Source organism: Heptranchias perlo, chromosome 18 (genome assembly GCF_035084215.1).
Source record: "Heptranchias perlo isolate sHepPer1 chromosome 18, sHepPer1.hap1, whole genome shotgun sequence".
Classification (NCBI taxonomy): domain Eukaryota; kingdom Metazoa; phylum Chordata; class Chondrichthyes; order Hexanchiformes; family Hexanchidae; genus Heptranchias; species Heptranchias perlo.
The window spans coordinates 59,660,217-59,683,267 of NC_090342.1; the positions used below are offsets into that span (position 1 = coordinate 59,660,217).

The window sequence follows — 23,051 nt, forward strand, 5'->3', positions numbered from 1 at the left end:
TAAAGATAATACTAAAATAGGAGGCGCAGCAAATAATTCTGAGAATCAAAGGAAGCTACAAGGAGACAAGATCGTGGAATGGACAAAAAATGGCAGATGGAATTCAATTTCAGTAAATGCGAGGTGGAACACTTTGGTTTAAAAATATTAGACTTTGAATGGGGGATGGTTGGGTGATGTGTGGATCAGAGGGATTTGGGGGTTCAGGTTTGCAAGACATTAAAAGCAGCACCTCAAGTGGATAAGGCCCTAAAAAATCTATTGGAATATTGGGTTTATGGAAGAAGTATAGAATATAAAAGTTGTGATGAATCTATATAAAACCTCAGTAAGAGCACAGTTCCAATGCTGTGTGTAGTTTTGGGCTCCATTATAGGAGGGATATTGAGGCAATAGAGAGGGTACAGCACAGATCACAGATTCACGAGGATGCTGCCAGGTCTGAGGGAATACAAATATGAAGAAAGGCTTGAAAAATTGGTGTTATTTTTATTAGAGGAGATTGCAGGGGTGATTTGACAGAGGTGTTTAAAAATATAAAGAGATGGGAGAGGGTAGATAGAAACAGACTGTTTCCAGTGACTGAGGGGTCGGCATAGAACTACATCGAATTTACAGCACAGAAACAGGCCATTTGGCCCAACTGGACTATGCCAATTCACAGAGACATCTTAAGTGCAGTTTATACTGAACACGATTCCTATACCAGCACTTTCACTTCAAATCCATTTTCATTTTAATTCCAGGTGTAGCATTGTTTAAAAAAAGTCGTTACAAAGTGTGTCTTCTAGTAAGAAATGTGGATTCTCCGCATGAGGCTCACACAGGGAGAGAGGGGGAGAGAGAGAGAGAGATATTTCATTTGTGCAGTTTAAAAAAAAAATCACTACAAATTCAAGTTATAATCATTAAGAGTAATAGTGCATTGGACAGAAGGGATCCCCACACCCCCACCGGGCAGGCTGACACAGAGAGGCTCAGAACAAGGGCTCTGAGCCCGGTCTGGCTGCAGGCTCTCAGCTCCCTGCAGCTATCGGTGTTATGAGGAACTTGGTGTGTTATAGAAGCGGTGCAGTATATCAGAGCTCACGATGGGGTGGGAGAGATGGAGTGCAGGCTGCTCCTTCTGGGTCTGGGCCAAACCTCGGCCTGTCCTCAATCACTCCCCATCATTGGTCCAATAAAAGCTTGATAGTTGTCACTGTAAGGAAACAGAAGGTAGATATAGCGATATACTGGAGTACTGGGTTAGTCTCCGACTCTCCAGAAACCAACACAGAGACACTCCCCACTCAGTCCATCAGGCACTGCCAGTCCAACAGCCTGAATTCCTGGTGTGTTCGCCACATTCAGTGAGGGATCCCAGTTACTGGGCTCAACATTCCTCGTCCTGGTACAGCGGCTCCTCCATTTCCTGGCACTCGAGGTGTTCGAGTCGGTCTGACCGACTGTTCAGAATCTCATCCGGGGTTTTCATAAACCTGAGAAAAGGCAAGGGAGAAAATCCATCGGTTGGATGAACAAGATACAGCAAGACCCCCCTCACCACCCCCCCACCCATACCCCACACCCCCCCTCACCACCCACACCCCACCTCCCCCTCACCACCCACCCACCCACACCCCACCTCCCCCTCACCACCCACCCACCCATACCCCACCTCCCCCTCACCACCCACCCACCCACACCCCACCTCCCCCTCACCACCCACCCACCCACACCCCACCTCCCCCTCACCACCCACCCACCCACACCCCACCTCCCCCTCACCACCCCCCCACCCATACCCAACCTCCCCCTCACCACCCACCCACCCACACCCCACCTCCCCCTCACCACCCACCCACCCACACCCAACCTCCCCCTCACCACCCACCCACCCACACCCAACCTCCCCCTCACCACCCACCCACCCACACCCAACCTCCCCCTCACCACCCACCCACCCATACCCCACCTCCCCCTCACCACCCATACCCCACCTCCCCCTCACCACCCATACCCCACCTCCCCCTCACCACCCACCCATACCCCACCTCCCCCTCACCACCCACCCATACCCCACCTCCCCCCCACCCACCCATACCCCACCTCCCCCCCACCCACCCACCCACCCATACCCCACCTCCCCCTCACCACCCACACCCCACCTCCCCCCCACCCACCCATACCCCACCTCCCCCTCACCACCCACCCACCCATACCCCACCTCCCCCTCACCACCCACCCACCCATACCCCACCTCCCCCTCACCACCCACCCATACCCCACCTCCCCCTCACCACCCACCCATACCCCACCTCCCCCTCACCACCCACCCATACCCCACCTCCCCCCCACCCACCCATACCCCACCTCCCCCTCACCACCCACCCACCCACCCATACCCCACCTCCCCCTCACCACCCATCCTCAACCCCACTCACCCCCTCTTACCTGAACAAGAGCCGCTGCCCAGGCTCCTTCTTGATGATGTTGAGTTTGTAGTAATGACGAAGAGCCCGTGACATCTTCTCATAGGTCATGTTGGTTCTGTTCTGTTTTGGAGAGAGTTTGGATCATTGATCTGCTGGTACAGGGGGAGGTACACGGAGCAACAAACACCCTCCTTGTGAACTTTGCTTGTTGTATTTTATCACCTTTCCACCGAGGAGGATTACCGCAGATTGAACCCACTACAACCAGGCTTCTGCTCAGAGTACTGAGCGGCCAAGAGTTCAGGGTTAAGCAGAGGACAATCTGTTCCCTTAGATCTCCCTGCCCATTGATGCCAGTTTGAACCATGGGACAGGGAGCCCAAGCAGGCAAGTCACCCTCAGCTCTCCCTCCATTGAACTGTTTGAAACTTGTGGGCACCACACCCACATTTCCTGCTATGCCCAGTCGGAGGGCCCTCAAGTAGATTATCCCTCAATCTACCACAACGATAGTGCTGACTGCAGCTCAGCGATTATAAGCAAGGCACAAAACGCTGCAGTTACTTGGATGAGTCGAGAAATTCAAATTAAATGAAGCATTAAAAAGAGGGAGACGGCCAATCAAGGGTCGCGAATACCAAAGAAATCCTCAAAGTATAAAAGTAGAGAGGGGCTGTGAAAAGATTAGGAAGTGTAAGAGGGAATGAAGAAAGACCTGGCAGGGAACTAAAGCATTTTATAAACACAAAAAATAAAAGCATAGTTAAGGGTCGCACTGAATAGAGATGACATTTTCTTGGAGGGTGACAGCGATAATAAATGAGGACTCTGCCTCAGTTTTCACAGTGTGGTAATGGGTTTGAGGGGGTACAAGAGGAGGAGGAGGAACAACAGGATAGGATCCAGGGGCTCAGAATCAACATTTGCTGACAATGCAAAAATGAGGAGTGTGGTTCAGTGTGAGGAGGACGATAAGTGACATCAGGAGGACACGGATGGGATGGTAGACTTGGGCAGCTTGATGTCAGGTCAAATTTAACGTGAAGAAATGTGGGAGGAAGATTAAGGAGAGGAAATATAAACCAAATGGTAAAACGTTAAAAGGAGTAGAGGAGCTGTGAGATTTCGATACACAGACTGGTGGGAGAAAAAGGGGCTGTTTTTTTCCAAAATGGGATCCTAAATGGGGGCATAGGTTTCAAAAACGAAGAGGGAATGCTTAACCCATCCAAATCGGGACACAAGGGAGACATTCAAGTGTTGGAGGGAGTGTAGAGAGGAGCCAAATGTCTGATCCCCAGTGTTAGAGGGTCTGAGTTATGGGGGAAGGCTGGGGTCTTCTTTTCAACCTCACGAGGAGATGTCCGAGAGAAGAGGAGGCAAAAACCTTGGAATCATTTAAGAAACAATTGGATGCTGCAATAGGAGAACTTTAGAATCTCTCTGGATGGATGGATGGATGGGCTGTGATAGGCCAAATAGCCTTCCTCATCTGTCCTTATCTTATGATGAGAGGCTTTAGTTTCGAGGAGAGATGAGAAACTGGGGCTCTTTTCATTAGAACAAAGAAGGGTAAGAGGATCTGACAGGGGCGTTCAAAATCCTGAAGAGTTTTGGCAAGATAAATTGGGAAAAACTATTTCCACTGGTCAGTGAGTCAGTAACTGGAGGGCATCAAAAGACAAAGAGGAAGTTTTTTTTTTGCAGAGTGGGTCATTAAGGCAGAGAATATCGAGATCGTCCTCCCCTTACCCCAGCACCAACATGGTTAACTCAGCTTAGGAAAGTCCATCTCCCCCCCCCGGGCCCGGTCCACCGCCCATCTCCCCCCCACCCACGGGGCCCGGTCCACCGCCCATCTCCCCCCCACCCACGGGGCCCGGTCCACCGCCCATCCCCCCCCCACGGGGCCCGGTCCACCGCCCATCTCCCCCCCCACGGGGCCCGGTCCACCGCCCATCTCCCCCCCCGGGGCCGGTTCAACGATTGCTCCTCAGGTTCAATTACCCGAGACGTGTTCAGCCCAACCTGAACCCCCCGCTTTACCCTATGGGTTCCCCAATACACCAAGAACATGAACCCCACACCCCCCCCTTACCTTGTGGTTGCCCCACAGCCGTGCAAGCCCATTAGGATCCACGATTCGGAAAACCTTTGACTCTTGGTCCTCCCATCGGATGAATGCTTCGTATCTGCTGTCTGACAACAGCTGGTACACATAGTCCCACAGGAGCCTGCAGTCTGTGAGGTATCAATGTGAACACAGAAATGTTACTGACCTTTAACCTTCCCCAGGCTGGTGACCTGAACATGCATTTTATCTTTTGAAAAAAGTAAAAAGTTTGTCGTTTTAAAATGTCACGAGTCTTGCTTACTGAGTTCAGCCGTGGCCCAGTGGGTCGCACTCTCGCCTGAGTCAGAAGGTCATGGATTGAAGTCCCACCCCAGAGACTTGAGCCCATAATCGAGGCTGACACTCCCGGTGCTGAGGGAGCGCCGCACTGTCGGAGGGTCGGTGCTGAGGGAGCGCCGCACTGTCGGAGGGTCGGTGCTGAGGGAGCGCCGCACTGTCGGAGGGTCGGTGCTGAGGGAGCGCCGCACTGTCGGAGGGTCGGTGCTGAGGGAGCGCCGCACTGTCGGAGGGTCGGTGCTGAGGGAGCGCCGCACTGTCGGAGGGTCGGTGCTGAGGGAGCGCCGGAGGGTCGGTGCTGAGGGAGCGCCGCACTGTCGGAGGGTCGGTGCTGTTTCCAGTGAGAGTCACTGGGCACTCATTAGGAGGGGGAACCCCTGACCCGGGGCACTGAGGCTAACTGGAGATTAGCTAATTCAGTATAGCCTTATTTGAGGGGTAGGGGGAAGTCACTTAAATGTGACCTTAGCTGCTTTGTCAAGATGGTGCATTCACACTCGCTCCCTTTATAACAGTTGTATTGTTGGACCAAGCCATTTTTGTTATTCTTGTTATGTGGACGTCGCTGGCAAGGCCGGCATTTATTGCCCGTCCATCGTTGGCCAGAGAAGCGGTTTTGATACAACTGGATGGCTTGCTAGGCCACTTCGTAAGACCATAAGAGATAGGAGCAGGAGTAGGCCATTCGGCCCCTCGAGCCTGCTCCGCCATTTAATGAGATCATGGCTGATCTGATTTTTATCTTAACTCCACTTTCCCGCCCTTTCCCCATATCCTTTGACTCCCTTGCTGATCAAAAATTTGTCGAACTCAGCCTTGAATGTATTCAATGACTCAGGCTCCACAGCTTTTTGGGGTAAAGAATTCCAAAGATTCACGACCCTCTGGGAGAAGAAATTCCTCCTCATTTCTGTCTTAAACGGGCGACCCCTTATTCTGAGGCGATGCCCCCTAGTTTTAGATTCCCCCATGAGGGGTAACATCCTCTCAGCATCTACCCTATCGAGTCCCCTCAGAATCTTGTATGTTTCAATAAGATCTCCTCTCATTCTTCTAAACTCCAATGTGTAAAGACCCAATCTGTTCAATCTTTCCTCATAAGACAACCCTTCCATACCCAGAATCAACCTAGTGAGCCTTCTCTGAACTGCCTCCAATGCAAGTATGTCCTTCCTTAAATAAGGGCACCAGAACTGTACGCAGTGCTCCAGGTCTGGTCTCACCAGCACCCTGTACAGTTGTAGCATGACTTCCCTGCTTTTATACTCCATCCCCCTAGAAATAAAGGCCAATATTCCGTTTGCCTTCCGGATTACCTGCTGCACCTGTATGTTGACTTTTTGTGTTTCATGTACGAGGACACCCAGATCCCTCTGTACCGCAGCATTTTGTAGTATTTCTCCATTCAAATAATAATTTGCTTTTTTATTTTTCCTCCCAAAGTGGATGACTTCACATTTTCCCACATTATATTCCATCTGCCAAATTTTTGCCCATTCTCTTAACCTGTCAATATCCCTTTACAGACACTTTGTGTCCTCATCACAACTTGCTTTTCACCTATCTTTGTATCACAAGACACTCTGTTCCTTCATCCAAGTCATTGATATATATTGTAAATAGTTGAGGCCCCAGCACTGATCCCTGCGGCACCCCACTAGTTACAGATTGCCATTTTAAAAATGACCCTTTTATCCCGACTCTTTGTTTTCTGTTAGTTAGCCAATCCTCTATCCATGCCAGTATATTACCCCCAACACCATGAGCTCTTATCTTGTACAGTAATCTTTTATGTGGCACCTTATCGAATGCCTTTTGGAAATCCAAATATTCTGCATCCATTGGTTCCCCTTTATCCACCCTGCCTGTTACTTCCTCAAAGAACTCTAATAAATTTGTCAGACATGATTTCCCCTTCATAAAACCATGTTGACTCGCCTTGATTGTATTATGAGTCTCCAAATGTCCTGCTACTACTTCCTTAATAAAGGATTCTAGCATTTTCCCAATGACAGATGTTAGGCTAACTGGTCTATAGTTACCTGCTTTCTGTCTCACTCCCTTCTTGAATAGGGGTGTTACATTTGCGGTTTTCCAATCCGCTGGGACCTTTCCAGAATCTAGTGAATTCTGGAAGATTACAACCAATGCATCCACTATCTCTGTAGTCACTTCCTTTAAGACCCTCGGATGCAAGCCATCAGGTCCAGGGGACTTGTCAGCCTTTAAACCCATTAGTTTACCTCGTACTTTTTCTCTAGTGATAGTGATTGTTTTTAGTTCCTCCCTCCCCTTTGCCCCTTGATTGTCCACTATTATTGGTATGTTATTAGTGTCTTCTACTGTGAAGACAGATACAAAATATCTGTTCAATTCCTCTGCCATTTCCTTGTTTTCCATTATTTCCCCAATGTTTACTTTAGCTACCCTCTTCCTTTTTATATACTTGTAGAAGTTTTTACTGTCAGTTTTTAATATTTCTTGCTAGTTTACTCTCATAATTTATTTTCTCCCTCTTTATTATTCTTTTAGTCATCCTTTGCTGGTTTTTAAAGTTTTCCCAACCTTCGGGCTTACCAGTAATCTTTGCCATGTTGTCTGCTTTTTCTTTTAACCTGATACCATCCTTTACTTCCTTAGTTAACCATGGTTGGTTCACCCTTTTTGTGGAGTCTTTCCTCCTCACAGGGATATATTTTTGTTGCGAGTCATAAAATATCTTTTTAAATGTTTGCCACTGCTTATCCACCATCATACCATCTAATCTGTTTACCCAGTCCACTTTAGACAATTCCGCCTTCATTCCTTTATAATTGCCCTTATTTAAGTTTAATACAGTAGTTTCAGACCCAAGATCCTCGCTCTCAAACTGGATGTGAAATTCTATCATGTTATGATCACTGCTTCCCAAGGGATCCTTTGAGATCATTAATGAATCCTGTTTCATTATCGATTACCAGATCCAAAATGGCCTGTTCCCTGGTTGGTTCCCCGACCTATTGGTCTAAGAAACAGTCCCTAATACACTCTATGAACTCCTCCTCAGGGCTATTTTTGCCAATTTGATTTGTCCAATCTATGTGAAAGTTAAAATTGTCCATGATTATTGCATTACCTTTTTTACAACCCCCCTTATTTCCTGATTTATATTTTGCCCTACAGTGTAGCTATTGTTAGGGGGCCTATATACTACTCCCACCAGTGATTTCTTCAGAGGTCAGTGAAGAGTGAACCATGTTGCTGTGGGTCTAGAGTCACATACAGGTCAGACCGGGTAAGGACGGCAGGTTTCCTTCCCTAAAGGGCATTAGTGAACCACGTGGGTTTTTACCACAATCAGACAGCTTCACTGTCACTTTTACTGAGGCCAGCTTTTTATTTCCAGGTTTATTTAAAACTGAATTCAAATTCTGAAACTGATGGTGGGATTAGAACTCGTGTTCTCTGGATTACTAACCCAGTAACATACCCACTACACTCCCCTACTCCGATTTGTCCAATAATTAGCAGTTTGATTATTTTCCAGGTTTTTAGTGGGGGTCAAAGCCTGGAGAAAATATGAGTGTAAAGTTCTTTAGCCCTGTGGCATACATTGGTATTTTATCAGTTCAGTGGCACCAGATGGGATGTTTATATCTGTGTATAAAACCTGTCAGGGTCCAACAATACGAGTCCCACACCCAGGGTCAGAAGGGAACTAAAAGGAGGGAAAGCCTGCTTCGAGTGTTCAGGTGAGGCACATGTCAGCAGGCTGACCGCTCTCTGCTGGCACTCTGAGTCCATGATCCAATCCACAGCAAACATCAGCTCCCTCCACTTCATTTTATCTTCCCTCTGTTCTGGATTTGAATCCAGATTCCAGGGGACAGAAGAAATAAATTGAATTCAGAGAGTGGAGCCAGCTGATTATCAGCCAAGTTTAGTGAAAAGTTGAGGAAAGGTTTGACGTCATATTCCGGCTGTGGGATAAGCCCCCGGTCCCAGTCCCAGCTCCCCGAGATAAGCCCCCGGTCCCGGTCCCAGCTCCCCGAGATAAGCCCCCGGTCCCAGTCCCAGCTCCCCGGGATAAGCCCCCGGTCCCGGTCCCAGCTCCCCGGGATAAGCCCCCGGTCCCGGTCCCAGTCCCAGCTCCCCGGGATAAGCCCCCGGTCCCGGTCCCAGTCCCAGCTCCCCGGGATAAGCCCCCGGTCCCGGTCCCAGTCCCAGCTCCCCGGGATAAGCCCCCGGTCCCGGTCCCAGCTCCCCGGGATAAGCCCCCGGTCCCGGTCCCAGCTCCCCGGGATAAGCCCCCGGTCCCGGTCCCAGCTCCCCGGGATAAGCCCCCGGTCCCGGTCCCAGCTCCCCGGGATAAGCCCCCGGTCCCGGTCCCAGCTCCCCGGGATAAGCCCCCGGTCCCGGTCCCAGCTCCCCGGGATAAGCCCCCGGTCCCGGTCCCGGTCCCAGCTCCCCGGGATAAGCCCCCGGTCCCGGTCCCGGTCCCAGCTCCCCGGGATAAGCCCCCGGTCCCGGTCCCGGTCCCAGCTCCCCGGGATAAGCCCCCGGTCCCGGTCCCGGTCCCAGCTCCCCGGGATAAGCCCCCGGTCCCGGTCCCAGCTCCCAGCTCCCCGGGATAAGCCCCCGGTCCCGGTCCCAGCTCCCCGGGATAAGCCCCCGGTCCCGGTCCCAGCTCCCCGGGATAAGCCCCCGGTCCCGGTCCCAGCTCCCCGGGATAAGCCCCCGGTCCCGGTCCCAGCTCCCCGGGATAAGCCCCCGGTCCCGGTCCCAACTCCCCGGGATAAGCCCCCGGTCCCGGTCCCAGCTCCCCGGGATAAGCCCCCGGTCCCGGTCCCAGCTCCCCGGGATAAGCCCCCGGTCCCGGTCCCAGCTCCCCGGGATAAGCCCCCGGTCCCGGTCCCGGTCCCAGCTCCCCGGGATAAGCCCCCGGTCCCGGTCCCGGTCCCAGCTCCCCGGGATAAGCCCCCGGTCCCGGTCCCAGCTCCCCGGGATAAGCCCCCGGTCCCGGTCCCGGTCCCAGCTCCCCGGGATAAGCCCCCGGTCCCGGTCCCGGTCCCAGCTCCCCGGGATAAGCCCCCGGTCCCGGTCCCAGCTCCCCGGGATAAGCCCCCGGTCCCGGTCCCGGTCCCAGCTCCCCGGGATAAGCCCCCGGTCCCGGTCCCGGTCCCAGCTCCCCGGGATAAGCCCCCGGTCCCGGTCCCGGTCCCAGCTCCCCGGGATAAGCCCCCGGTCCCGGTCCCGGTCCCAGCTCCCCGGGATAAGCCCCCGGTCCCGGTCCCAGCTCCCAGCTCCCCGGGATAAGCCCCCGGTCCCGGTCCCAGCTCCCCGGGATAAGCCCCCGGTCCCGGTCCCAGCTCCCCGGGATAAGCCCCCGGTCCCGGTCCCAGCTCCCCGGGATAAGCCCCCGGTCCCGGTCCCAGCTCCCTGGGATAAGCCCCCGGTCCCAGCTCCCCGGGATAAATTCTCATGCCCATGGCTCGCCCTGGCCTGAGGCTATACGGGCACCAGCTTCCCTCCAGTACCCATGTGTGGACCTAGACAGCGAGCCTGCTTGTTAGTTAACAACTGGAAGACCCAGTGTGGTGGGCCAAGCTCGGGATCTAGGTTGGATTTATTACCTACCTGCAATCCTTCCTATGGGCATCAGCGGCTCCTCTTGGGCTGGCATCGGGACCATCAGATGGTTCCTGTAGAGCAGTTCCTCCCTATGGGAGAGGTTTAGAGGCTTCTCCTTATGTGGATTCTCCTCCGACAGTCTTGGCCTGAACTCCACTGGCTGCCTGCTGCTGAGGATCAGCGGGTTCATCATGGAAGTGGAAATTAACTGGATGACGCGGGAGTTGTCCTGTGGCGAGCCGTTTGCCCGCTGGGCCTGGAGCATTTGCTCGGTGCCTGAGGGACAATGGTTCTCATCCACTGGCGAAATGGAGAGTCTTTGCTCCATGTCAGGGGAGGAGCTGTGAGTGTTCTCCACTTGAGACCTCGGTGTCTGGTTCCTGTCCATCGGCGGCAGGAGGTTATGGGAGCTTTCCCGGTCGATCTCCGGAGACAGATGATGATGGTTCTCCACTGGGGACCGAAGCAATCGCTGAAGCGGCTCTAGAGAAGGCTGGAGACGATGGCTGATCTGATCAGAGGGCCGCAGGTTTCTGTGGAGCATATCTGTGACAGGAAGAGTTAATTAGCACTGGGGTAAGTTTATAGAATCAGAATCATAGAAAGTTAAGGCACAGAAGGAGGCCATTCGGCCCATTGTGTCCGTGCCAGTTGCAAATGAGCTATCCAGCTTAATCCCACTTTCCAGCACTTGGTCCGTAGCCCTGTAGGTCACGGCTCTTCAGGTGCACATCCGGGTATTTTTTTTAAATGTGATGAGGGTTTCTGCCTCTCCCACCCTTTCAGGCAGTGAGTTCCAGACCCCCACCACCCTCTGAGTGAAAAAAATTCTCCTCAACTCCCCTCTAATCCTTCTACCAATCACTTTAAATCTATGCCCCCTGGTCACTGACCCTTCCACTAAGGGAAATAGGTCCTCCCTATCCACTCTATCTAGTCCAGTCATAATTTTATACACCTCAATTAAATCTCCTCTCAGCCTCCTTTGTTCCAAAGAAAACAACCCCAGCCTATCCAATTTTTCCTCAAAGCTAAAATTCTCCAGTCCTGGCAACATCCTCGTAAATCTCCTCTGTACCCTCTCCAGTGCAATCACATCTTTCCTGTAATGTGGTGAGCAGAACTATAGTAGAACAGCAGTACTCGAGCTGTGGCCTAACCAATGTTTTATACAGTTCCAGCATAACCTTCCTGCTCTTATATTCTATACCTTGGCTAATAAAGGAAAGTATCCCATATGCCTTTTATCCACCTTATCTCCCTGTCCTGCTACCTTCAGGGATCTGTGGACATGCACTCCAAGGTCCCCCTGTTTCTCTACACCTCTCAGTGTCCTCCCATTTATTGTGTACTCCCTTGCCTTGTTTGCCCTCCCCAAATCCATTACCTCACACTTCTCTGGATTGAATTCCATTTGCCACTTTTCTGCCCATCCGTCCAGTCCATTGATATCTTCCTGCAGTCTACAGCTTTCCTCCTCACTATCAGCCACACGGCCAATATTTGTATCATCTGAAAACTTCTTGATCAAGCCCCCCACATTTAAGTCCAAATCATTGATATATACCACAAAAAGCATGGGACCTAATACTGAGCCCCACAGCACCCCACTGGAAACAGCCTTCCAGTCACAAAGACACTCGTCAACCATTACCCTTTGCTTCCTGCCTCTGAGCCAATTTTGGATCCAACTAGCCACTTTCTCTTGGATCCCATGGGCTTTTACTTTTTTGACCAGTCTGCCATGTGGGACCTTATCAAAAGCCTTGCTAAAATCCATGTAGACTACATCAAATGCACTACCCTCATCGACCTTCCTTATTACCTCCTCAAAAAATTCAATCAAGTTAGTCAGACATGACCTTCCCTTAACAAATGCATGCTGACTGTCCTTGATTACTCCGTGCATTTCTAAATGTCGGTTTAGATTGTCCCTCAGAATCGATTCCAATAATTTGCCCACCACCGAGGTTAGACTGACTGGCCTGTAATTACTCGGTCTATCCCTTGCTCCCTTTTTAAACAACGGTACAACGTTAGCAGTCCTCCAATCCTCCAGCACCACGCCTGTATCCAGTGAGGATTGGAAAATGATGGTCAGAGCCTCCGCTATTTCCTCCCTGGCTTTTCTCAGCAGCCTGGGATACATTTCATCCGGCCCTGGTGATTTATCCACTTTCAAAGATGCTAAACCCCTTAATACTTCCTCTCTCACTGTTTATCCCATCCAATATTTCACACTCCTCCTCCTTAACTTCAATCTCTGCATCGTCCCTCTCCTTTGTGAAGACAGATGCAAAGTATTTATTAAGAACCATACCCACATCTTCCACCTCCACACATAGGTTACCTTTTTGGTCTCTAATAGACCCTACTCTTTCCTTAGTTATCCTCTTGCTCTTCATGTATTTATAAAACATCTTTGGGTTTTCCTTGATTTTATTTGCCAGTATTTTTTCATGCCCTCTCTTTGCTTAATTTCCTTAATTTCACCCCTGCACTTTCTATACTCCTCTAGGCTTTCTGCAGTATTGAGCTCTCGGTATCTGACATAAGCTTTCCTTTTTTGCCTTATCTTACCCTGTTGCTCCTTGTCATCCAGGGGGCTCTAGATTTAGCAGTCCCACCCTTTTTCTCTGTGGGGACATGTTTACTCTGAACCCCTTGAATCTCCCCCTTGACACTGATTCAGCTTCCAGTCCACTTTTGCTAAATCACTTCTCAGCTTAGTAAAAATGGCCTTTCCACAACAGGAAGGTAGGAATTAATCAGGTTCAGGAAGCCAACCATACCAGAACATCTCATCTTATTCGACATCTCAAGGCAATCACAAGACCAGGGGGGTGGGGGAAGGAGACCGGAGAGGGACGGGCGGGGGTGGAGGAGACTGGAGAGGGATGGCTGGGGGGGTGGGTGGCTGGGTTGGTGGGGGAGGTGAAGGTGGCAGGACAAGTTGAGAAAGGCGTTAAAAAAAGCATACAGGATCCTGGGCTTCATTAATAGAGGCGCAGAGTACAAAAGTAAGGAAGTTATGGTAAACCTTTATAAATCACTGGGTTAGGCCTCAGCTGGAGTATGGTGTTCAATTCTGGGCACCACATTTTAGGAAAGATGTGAAGAGAGTGCAAGAAAGATTTACTGGAATGATCCCAGGGATGAGGGACTACAGTTATATGGAGAGACTGGAGAATCTGGGGTGAGAAGGTTAAGGGAAGATTTGAAAGAGGTGTTCACAATCATGAGGGGTTTTGATAGAGTAAATAAGGAGAAACTGTTTCCAGTGGCAGAAGGGCCAGTCTAGACTGTATCCTAATGCTCTGCTCTTTGAATCTTTCCCATTGTTTATCACTGCCTTATGTTAGGATTTTTCCCCAGTTTATCTGTTAGTTCCAATTTTACCTCCTTGAAATTGGCTTTTTTCTCAGTCAAGTAACTTGATCTTTGACTGTTCTCCCTCCTTTATATTGAACTTAATTATGTTGTGCTCGCTGTTCCCTAGATGCTCTCTGACTCTTACATTATCTATTTGTCCCACTTCATTTTCTAGAACTAGTTCCACACTGCCTGTCTCCTTGTTCGACTAAACGCAGACTGATCCAGAAAGGGGTCCTGGACGCTGTAGAAAGCCCTTTCCTTCTTAACTTACATTACTCTTAGCCCAGTCTATCTTTGGAGAACTAGTCACCCATTATGACTTTATTGTTACTGCATTTTTCTCATTTGCCAACATATCTCTCTCTCTACTTCCTTTCTATAATATACTCCCAATAAAGGAGCTGTTCCTTAACTCTAACCAAGTAAACTCACCTTATTTTTACTCTCCATTTCATTCCCACAATCTTTGATGAACATTGCCCCCCTTTTTCCTACTCTGTCCCTCCTCAATATTATGTAACCAGGAATATTCAGCTCCCAGTCCTGCCATAGCCTAAACCGTGTCTTGTACTGTTATTACATTATTCCCACCAGTACAATTTGTGCCTCTAGCTCACTAACTTCAGTCACAATACTTTGTTCATTTACATACACACAGCTCAAACCTGCCTGTCTCTGGCCATCTTAATAACTATTTTCTCTCTTACCTTTCCTACATCCTTTGCCTCTTCCCTCATCTTGCTTTTTCCCCTTGCCCGCCATGGTAGTTTAAACCCCCGCCTACCCTCACTGTACTAGTGCAGACATTGGTCCCAGTCTTGTTCAGATGAAGCCCATCCATCTGTACAAACCATTCCCGCCCCAGAACAGGCTCCAGGAGGCCCAGGAATTTGAAACCTTTCCTCCAGCCCTGCTAAACTGACTAGCATGTGGAACCAGGAGTAATCCTGAGAAAATACCCTGGAGATCCAATTCTCTAATCCATCTCGTAATTGTTGAAACTTCAATACAAGTCCCTGATTCTACTTCTTCCTAAGTCATTGGTTCCAACATGAACCAGAACTGCTGGCCCCACGATATCATGTAGTATCAGTGCCTGGGAGGCCACACCTCATTTGGGACCCGAGCTATGGAAAAGGGCCCTTGCTCCTGCTGTCTCTAGGGGATGCCACTCTCTCTCTCTAGCCCCACTTGCTCCATGGTGCTGTGGTTTTGTTCAAGGTTGTCCTGCTCTGAGTTGGTGCTGTTATCACATATTCCAAACGTGACGTGTTTGCCTAATCAGGGATTGGGGGATGCCTGACAATGGTGTAACTTTCTGCGAGATCATCTGTCACGACCCACAGGCACCAAATAGAAACTTTAAACCTCATGGCCAATTGGATCCAGGAAACACTGACCTTCCAGGTGGTTGTGAAGGATGATTTCGGGTGGATTGTGTGGGGTGCTCCCAGGATGCAGGAACGGTGGGTACCAGATAGGGGCCTCTCTCTGCTTCAGGATGTGGTGCAGTAACTCATAGAGGACATCTCCTGAGGACACAGCAAGAAAACAATGGTAAATCCAAACAATCAGTGTCAGTGCAGCTCGAGCAAGATCTGAAATAGACACTGGAAAGGGTGGGGGAGAAGAGAGAGAAAGACCGGGAAGGAGGGGGGGGGAGGGGAGGAAGAGGACAATGAGACCACCCCACCTCGTACGTCTGCAGATGTGACCCCAAACCAGTGCCAGATTCATTCATATCTGGCCCACCATGGCTCCATGTCCATTGACGTCATGTGGTGTTAACACTGCACTCTGTTGCTCTGATGCAAATATGTAGATACCAAGAGGGGAAGCATCAGCTCTGGAGCCCCTCAGCCACGGGCTCCTGGGTCCCGCTCCCTTGTGACACCCCCCCCTCCCCCCTCCCCGGGCTGCTTGTCTGTACTTATTGGTTGCAGTGTAGAGAGCTCCTTACCTGAGTGAGGGCAACGATACCTGAAGTCCTCTTTGGTCAGCAGGCAGAGTGCTTTACCATTCATCTCAAACATGTCGCTGTCCATCGGGCGCAGAGAGTATTCCTGCTCAGCCCACTTCAACCACTGCCCCACATCCACTCTACTCCAAAACACAGGCTGCAGTCCTGGGGAAGGGAACAAGTTAGAGTCAGTCACGCCCAGACCATGCCTCGGACTGGGGGGTAGGCGGGGGGGGGGAAAGCAGGGTCCGCACCTTGAAGTCTAATAACCCCTGCATCCGCAAACCCCAATTACACTCAAACAGACCCTCGCTCCCCCCAAACCCGCAATATGCACAGATCCTCATTCCCGCCGTACGGGCAGAGCCTCGCCGGTGAGCGACTCCAAAGGTTGGTTGAGGCTGGTGCAGCCAAAAGCCCAGGTAGACTGTGGCACCAATGTCATGATAGGTGGAGGGCCAAAGGAGAGGATGTTTGGAGTTGGAGTAGATTGGGATGGTAGAGGGGTTGAAGATGGACAGCGGGATGTAGCTGTTGGGGGAAGTGGTGAAAATGGTTGTGTCAGTGATAGAGAGCTGAGAGATGGCAGGGCCGCATGTAATGCTCAGTCTGAGGGAGGGCGTGTCCATGGGGGTGGAGATTGCTGTTCAGGATATGGTTAATTGAGGATAGGGGTGAGGCAGTGGGAACAGAGGGGATGGGGAATTTCAATTAAGTGGAAGTTATTGAGGATGAGAAGTGATGGTGAAAAATAAAGATACCTTGAGGGAGAAGTGAGGGTGAGGTGATTGGATGAGAAGGTGGAGGAGTAAAAGGGAGAGGTTGAGGTGGGACCCAGAGATAGATACCCCTTGGATAGAGTGACTGCCTTAGATGTGGAGGAGTGAGACTAGACAATTGCCTGGTGGTTACGGGGCTAGACGAGCAACTCAGTTCAAATCCCACCTTGGGAGACCGAATTCAATTAAATTGGTAAAAGAATGGATTGCTATAAAAACCCAAGTAACAACATTCAACGGAGGGAACCTCTCACCCCTACTCTGTCTGGCCCACACAGGACTCCACTCTCACCCCTACTCTGTCTGGCCCACACAGGACTCCACTCTCACCCCTACTCTGTCTGGCCCACACAGGACTCCACTCTCACCCCTACTCTGTCTGGCCCACACAGGACTCCAGTACCACACTACCTGGTTGACTCTGGGTAACCAGGGATGGTAATAAATGTGACCTTGCCAGTGTTGCCCAAATCCCACGAATGAATAATAAAACAGCTGCCAATGGAGGTCAGTGAGGTAACATGGCTGACAGTGAGGAGGAAATGTCAGGCCCAGTGGTTAGTGACCGTGCATTGGGGGAAACCAGAGCCTGGGGAGAGCTGGGAGCAGTGGGTTGCTTGTATTAATTTCCTGCCCTGAACACACCCGGAAGCAGCTCAGAGAGTGAGATTAGGAAGAGATTATGAGCTACCCGTGTGTTCGCAGGCTGTGGGTTCAGGTCTGTAACTCACTGCCTTACCACATGCTCTCTCTGTGTACAGGAAGTTTCCCCAGACCTTCTATCCCAGTCGGGTTGGACCAGGAGAGCCAGCTTGTTCTCTACGATAGCTCTGGACTGAGGTGGGGAGGGGGTGGAGTTTCTCTTTCAAACTTACATTGAGTATTTATCTCATGTCAAACACACAGGGATCCGAGGGGCCCTCTCCAAACCCACACCAGATACACTGCCTGGCTGGCTATCTCACTTGTCTGAAAGTGAGAGGAGGCTCCCCCTTCCCCCACAGTCCTAATGATCGTGGTGGAGACCTGAAAATGGTGGGGACTGAGCTCCCTCGCAGTGTACCTCACTCTAAATAATCTCACTGTGCCACAGTGCACCACACTCGACACAGCAAAACTTCAGAGAAACACTGCCATTTCCCCACTCCCACAAAGGCCTGTCAGTCCTCTCCTGTGGTGAAGGGCCCAGTAAGGCAGGGGCTGTGACCAGAGCCTCTCTCACTGCACTCAGTGAGCAAGTGTATGGGGAGGAGCATAGAGGCTAGGGGAGAGATACAATCTGTCCCATCATCCCAACACCAGGAGCTCCACCCCGGCACCCGCTCCCCCGTCCACCCCGGCACCCGCTCCCCCGTCCACCCGCTCCCCCGTCCACCCGCTCCCCCGTCCACCCCGGCACCCGCTCCGGGGGAAGGGAGGGTGCACGGCTTCAGAATCTTGGACTGAGGAGGAAAGAAAGACTTGCATTGATATAGCGCCTTTCACAACCTAAGGGTGTCACAAAGCACTTTATAGCCAATGAAATACTGAGCTAATCTTCAAATCTTCACCTCCCCCCCACCAGAGTCAATATCCCTGGAATTCCCTCCCCCACCAGAGTCAATATCCCGTACAATTCCCTCGCCAGGTCAATGTCCTGCCCAACGTCCCTGGAATTCCTAACCTCACCACCAGCCTCCAGCATGTGGTGGATACTTACGGAGGTGAGTGGGGAGAGCGTGTGTTCCATCCTCCATGCGTCTGCCCTCGGAGACGGTCCCGTGCACGGAGCTGCTGAACGGAGGCACTGGGCTGACTGGGGGAGTGTAAGCGTTTCTCTCCTGCTGTGAGAAGAAAATGTAACCACGTCAGTCACTCACAGCAACAGGTACTTGGAGACTTCCCCTCCCCGCATCTGCCCCCAACCCCACTCCCCTCGCCTACTACAGGTACGTACAGGCCTATCACCGTATAATACTGGGGTGCAGTACTGGTGGGTACAGGTCTGTCATTGTATCACACTGGGGCAGGTACAGCACGGGTTAGATACAGAGTAAAGCTCCCTCTACACCGTCCCATCAAACACTCCCAGGGCAGGTACAGCACGGGTTAGATACAGAGTAAAGCTCCCTCTACACCGTCCCATCAAACACTCCCAGGGCAGGTACAGCACGGGTTCGATACAGAGTAAAGCTCCCTCCACACTGCCCCATCAAACACTCTCAGGGCAGGTACAGCACAGGTTAGATACAGAGTAAAGCTCCCTCTACACTGTCCCATCAAACACTCCCAGGGCAGGTACAGCACAGGTTAGATACAGAGTAAAGCTCCCTCTACACTGTCCCATCAAACACTCCCAGGGCAGGTACAGCACAGGTTAGATACAGAGTAAAGCTCCCTCCACACTGCCCCATCAAACACTCTCAGGGCAGGTACAGCACAGGTTAGATACAGAGTAAAGCTCCCTCTGCACTGTCCCATCAAACACTCCCAGGGCAGGTACAGCATGGGTTAGATACAGAGTAAAGCTCCCTCTACACTGTCCCATCAAACACTCCCAGGGCAGGTACAGAGTAATGAAAGATGTGTGCTTATATTGCATCTTATTACATCCACACTTCCCAAGGTAACTTCATAATTACTTTTACAGTTTAGTCACTGTTGTGATGTCGGCAAACAGGACAGCCAATTTGTGCACAATGCAATTAATGACCAGATATTCTATTTTTGGTGGTGTTGATTGAGGGTTTAATCTTGGTCAGGACACTGGGAGAACTCCTGTGGTCTTTAAATTGTGCTGTGGGATCTTTTTCAGAAAGCCGGCCTCTTTGTAACGTCTTATCTGAAAGACCAGGTGAAGTACAGCATAATAATATTCCTCAGCCTCCAGAGGGCTCCTCCCACTGCCCCAGTGTGGAATTTCCATCTGCCACTAACTGTCACCTGGTAAACAGGCCATTCGGCCCAACCAGTCCGTGTTGGTGTTTCCCCTCCACACGAGCAAATAGTCCGAATCACATTTATCCATCCTGTTCCCAGATCCCTTCAATCCCTTTTCCTTCATCCATCTATCCATCCTGAATATTGACACCGTTTTTGCCTCAACCACTAACCCTGGACATGAATTCCACAGCCTCACAACTCTCTGTGTGAAGAAGTTTCTCCTGCCCTCTGTTTTAAATCTCTCTCATTTAATCTTTTATCAGTTGAGCTGCACACTATAGGAAGGGCATTGAGAGGGTACAGCACACAGTCACCAGGATGCGGCTTGGTCTGAGAAAATATAAATATGAAGAAAGACTTGGAAAAATTAATGGTTTTTTTTGCAGATTACGGGCAATATAATGGAAGTGTTTAAAATTATGGACAGGGTGGGACAGGGTGGGTCGAAGCAAACTGCTTCCAGTAGTCGAGGGTCAATCGGTTTGTGTTTGCCCTTTTAAAAAATTAAATATATCACTAATTTATAAAAGTCCAGGAAATACTTTATCGGAGATCTTAAGGTTTTACACAGGCTTATCATTACCCTATCGCTTTTATGTTTGATACCTCTTATGATAAAACCGAGAATTCTATTAGCTTATTTTTACAGCTCTAAGAAGCTGCAGTGCTGTTTTTAATGTCCTGAGAACCTGTCCCCCCAAATCCCTCTGCTCTTTCTCACCACCGAGTTTACTTCCAAACAAAGTATAATTACTGCTGGGTTTTTTTAACAAAATGTATCACCTCAGACATAGTGATACTGAATTCCATCTGCCACTTTTTAGCCCATTCCCCCATCTTATCAATATCCCTTTCACATTTCCGTTGGTCTTCTAAAGAATAAAATATATCTCCTAGTTTGGGATCATCTACCAATTTTGACACCACTTCCTCCAGCCCTACACCCAAATCATTGACGTACACAGTGAAGAGGAGTGGCCCCAGAACTGAACCCTGAGGGACACCATTACCCACTTCCAACCACCCTGAGAAACTGCCTTTAACTCCTCCTCTCTGTCTCCTTCCCTCTAACCAATTTTTAATCCAGTTTGCTATCTTCCCCGTAATTCCATTCCCCTTAATCTCCTCTAGTAATCTCCCATGTGGTACCTTGTCAAAGGCTTTCCTAAAGTCCATGTACTCTACATCCACTGCATTTTCCCATCTACCATGTCCGTTACCTCCTCAAAGAATTCTATGAGGTTTGTCAAACACCATCGTCCGTTTGAAATCGGTGCGAGCTGCTTTGCACCACTTTCTCCTTTTTGACCTGGATCGATGTTCCCCCGCTCCTTCTCCAGTTCCCATCACTGTCCAGTGAGCCCTGCTGGAAAGTGCCTGAGGTGAGCTCATCTGTGAAGCACTCCCATTGCCAAATAGCTTGTCACTTCGGTCAGGTGCCTGAAAATGGCAAGTGCCAATAGCACCAGCCAGCTACCGGCAGGTCTGACCAATAAATACTGAAGGAAAATAAGATGATTAAACAATTCTCCTGGGAACTGCCACGAAGGTTTACCAGACTGATTCCTGGGATGGCAGGACTGACGTATGAGGAGAGATTGGGTCGACTAGGCCTATATTCACTAGAGTTTAGAAGAAGGAGAGGTGATCTCATCGAAACAGATAAAATTCTAGCAGGACTAGACAGACGAGATGCAGGGAGGATGTTCCCAATGGCTGGGGAGTCCAGAACCAGGGGTCACAGTCTCAGGATACGGGGTATGCCATTTAGAACAGAGATGAGGAGAAATTTCTTCACTCAGAGGGTGGTGAACCTGTGGAATTCTCTACCACAGAAGGCTGTGGAGGCCAAGTCATTACATGTATTCAAGAAGGAGATAGATATATTTCTTAATGCTAAAGGGATCAAGGGATATGGGGAAAAAGCGGGAACAGGGTACTGAGTTAGACGATCAGCCATGATCATTTTGAATGGCGGAGCAGGCCCGAAGGGCTGAATGGCCTACTCTTGCTCCTATTTTCTATGTTTGCTACCATTGGAGGGATGCGGACATTTGGGTAGGGGTCCTGTGCTGGAAGACACCCATTGCCATCCCACGCCCAGTCATACTGGCATCAACTCCAAGCTCTGGTACAGACCTCACTCCAGGTTAGGACAGCCAGTGGCACGGTGAGTGACGTATTGTAAATAGAAAAGTACCAGAGGGTCTCATTCAGTCAATGAAATGCTTTGATGGATCAGATCTCACTCAAACCTCTCTGCAGTAAAATAAAAGTGGTAGTTGTTCCAGAAATTGGGTGTGTGGAGTGGAGCGGAGGCCTGGGCTGAGAATAGGAACCCCGGCTAATATTTACTTCCCTTTCCCCAGTCCCCTCCCCCAATTCCACACAACTCCTGCTGTCAGCAAAACTACAGTAAGTAAAGGGTTAAAGTCCTTCTTTTCACCCCTTTCTATTTATGTTTGGTCACTGGCTGCAGCCCTGGGCTACCCTCCCAATCTGTCCGTGTGTGTGTGTGTGTGTGGTTTAAATTAAATATATAACCAACTTAAAAGAAGTCTGGGAAATACTTTACAGGAAACAGAGAGAAATTAAAGTCTACCCTCCCTCCGAGGCCGGGAAGTTGCACCATTTCCCAGCCCGCTTCCCTCCCCCCCTCCCTCTCCCTCTCCATTGTGAGCACAGCTACATTGTATCAACATTGTAGCGAAATTAACAACATTGTAGCGAAATTAACAACATTGTAGCGAAATTAACAACATTGGAGCGAAAGTGTTGAAAAGGTGAAGCTTCCACAGTTCCACTGCGCCGGGCTGGAACAAGGAAGTGGATTAAAAGTCAGACTAATTTTAACTTTTCTCTCCAAGGATGGAGTTGCTCTCACTCGGCTTCAAACTTTCTTTTTACCTTAATGTGTCGCTGGGCGAAAGCTTCAGACATGTCTGGGAAGTCAGGAGATTGCTGCTCCACTTCCCCCTCTGCCTGTCTCTCTCTTTTCCCCGGGAAAGGGAAGCACCCCCTGGCTCTTTCTGCAGCCGCTGCGGGGGGTTCCGGGAAGGGTTAGTGAAGAGCCGGGGGAAGCAGCGATCTGGCCGGCTGCTCGCTGCCCGATTTCTCCGGCTGTGAATCACATCCCAGACCCGTTCTCCTTCTTCCGGGAAGGGAAAGCGAAAGGCTCGTTGATCTCATTGTCGGTCACAGATTTCCAGCCAACCTTTGACGTGAATTCCCAGCAGCAACAAGCGGGTGGGAAGAGGACACCAGCGTCTTAAAGGGGAACTGCAACCCGGAAACGGTGCTCCAGCAGGGAGGGCGCACCGAGACAGGACAGCTTTAAAACAGGCCACAGCTACCCACAGGAAGGAGGGTCTTAATCACATTCAGGCCCCACACACACAGGAAGGCCTCATACATCCACTCTCAGACACGGATACAGAGTGAGAGGAAGGCCTGACACACACTCACACAGCAAGGCCTCACACTCACATCCAAAGGCCTTAAATATTCACATACTCCCCATACACACAGACTTTGTCCCATATTCATACGCATAGAGCTTTGAATTATACATATACACA

The 23,051-nt window shown here is 50.3% G+C and overlaps 1 protein-coding gene across 2 annotated transcripts; it reads right to left on the reverse strand.

Moving 5' to 3' along the window:
• Nucleotides 1-469: 469 nt before the first annotated feature.
• Nucleotides 470-22,763, reverse strand: LOC137334898 (transcription factor ETV6-like). Of its 2 annotated transcripts, none has more exons than XM_067999980.1 (8): nucleotides 22,381-22,763; nucleotides 18,251-18,371; nucleotides 15,773-15,937; nucleotides 15,213-15,344; nucleotides 10,444-10,983; nucleotides 4,516-4,658; nucleotides 2,437-2,537; nucleotides 470-1,481 (listed from the first exon to the last, which is right to left on the reverse strand). In XM_067999980.1, exons 1-8 carry the CDS (start codon nucleotides 22,411-22,413, stop codon nucleotides 1,376-1,378), a joined length of 1,341 nt encoding a protein of 446 aa, XP_067856081.1. In that variant the 5' UTR covers nucleotides 22,414-22,763; the 3' UTR covers nucleotides 470-1,375. The 2 variants fall into 2 exon arrangements, with proteins under 2 accessions (XP_067856081.1, XP_067856080.1); XM_067999979.1 differs by having other exon boundaries at nucleotides 18,251-18,374.
• Nucleotides 22,764-23,051: the final 288 nt, after the last annotated feature.

What these genes read in the sequence shown, in the direction of transcription:
- LOC137334898 (XM_067999979.1), bottom strand. Translation starts at nt 22,413, where the DNA reads ATGTCTGAAGCTTTCGCCCAGCGACACATTAAG. An exon ending in TCGCCCAGCGACACATTAAG is followed by an intron (nt 18,375 to 22,380) that starts GTAAAAAGAAAG and finishes TTCTTCTCACAG; the next exon opens with CAGGAGAGAAACGCTTACAC. An exon ending in CGCTCTCCCCACTCACCTCC is followed by an intron (nt 15,938 to 18,250) that starts GTAAGTATCCAC and finishes TCCCTTCCCCAG; the next exon opens with GACTGCAGCCTGTGTTTTGG.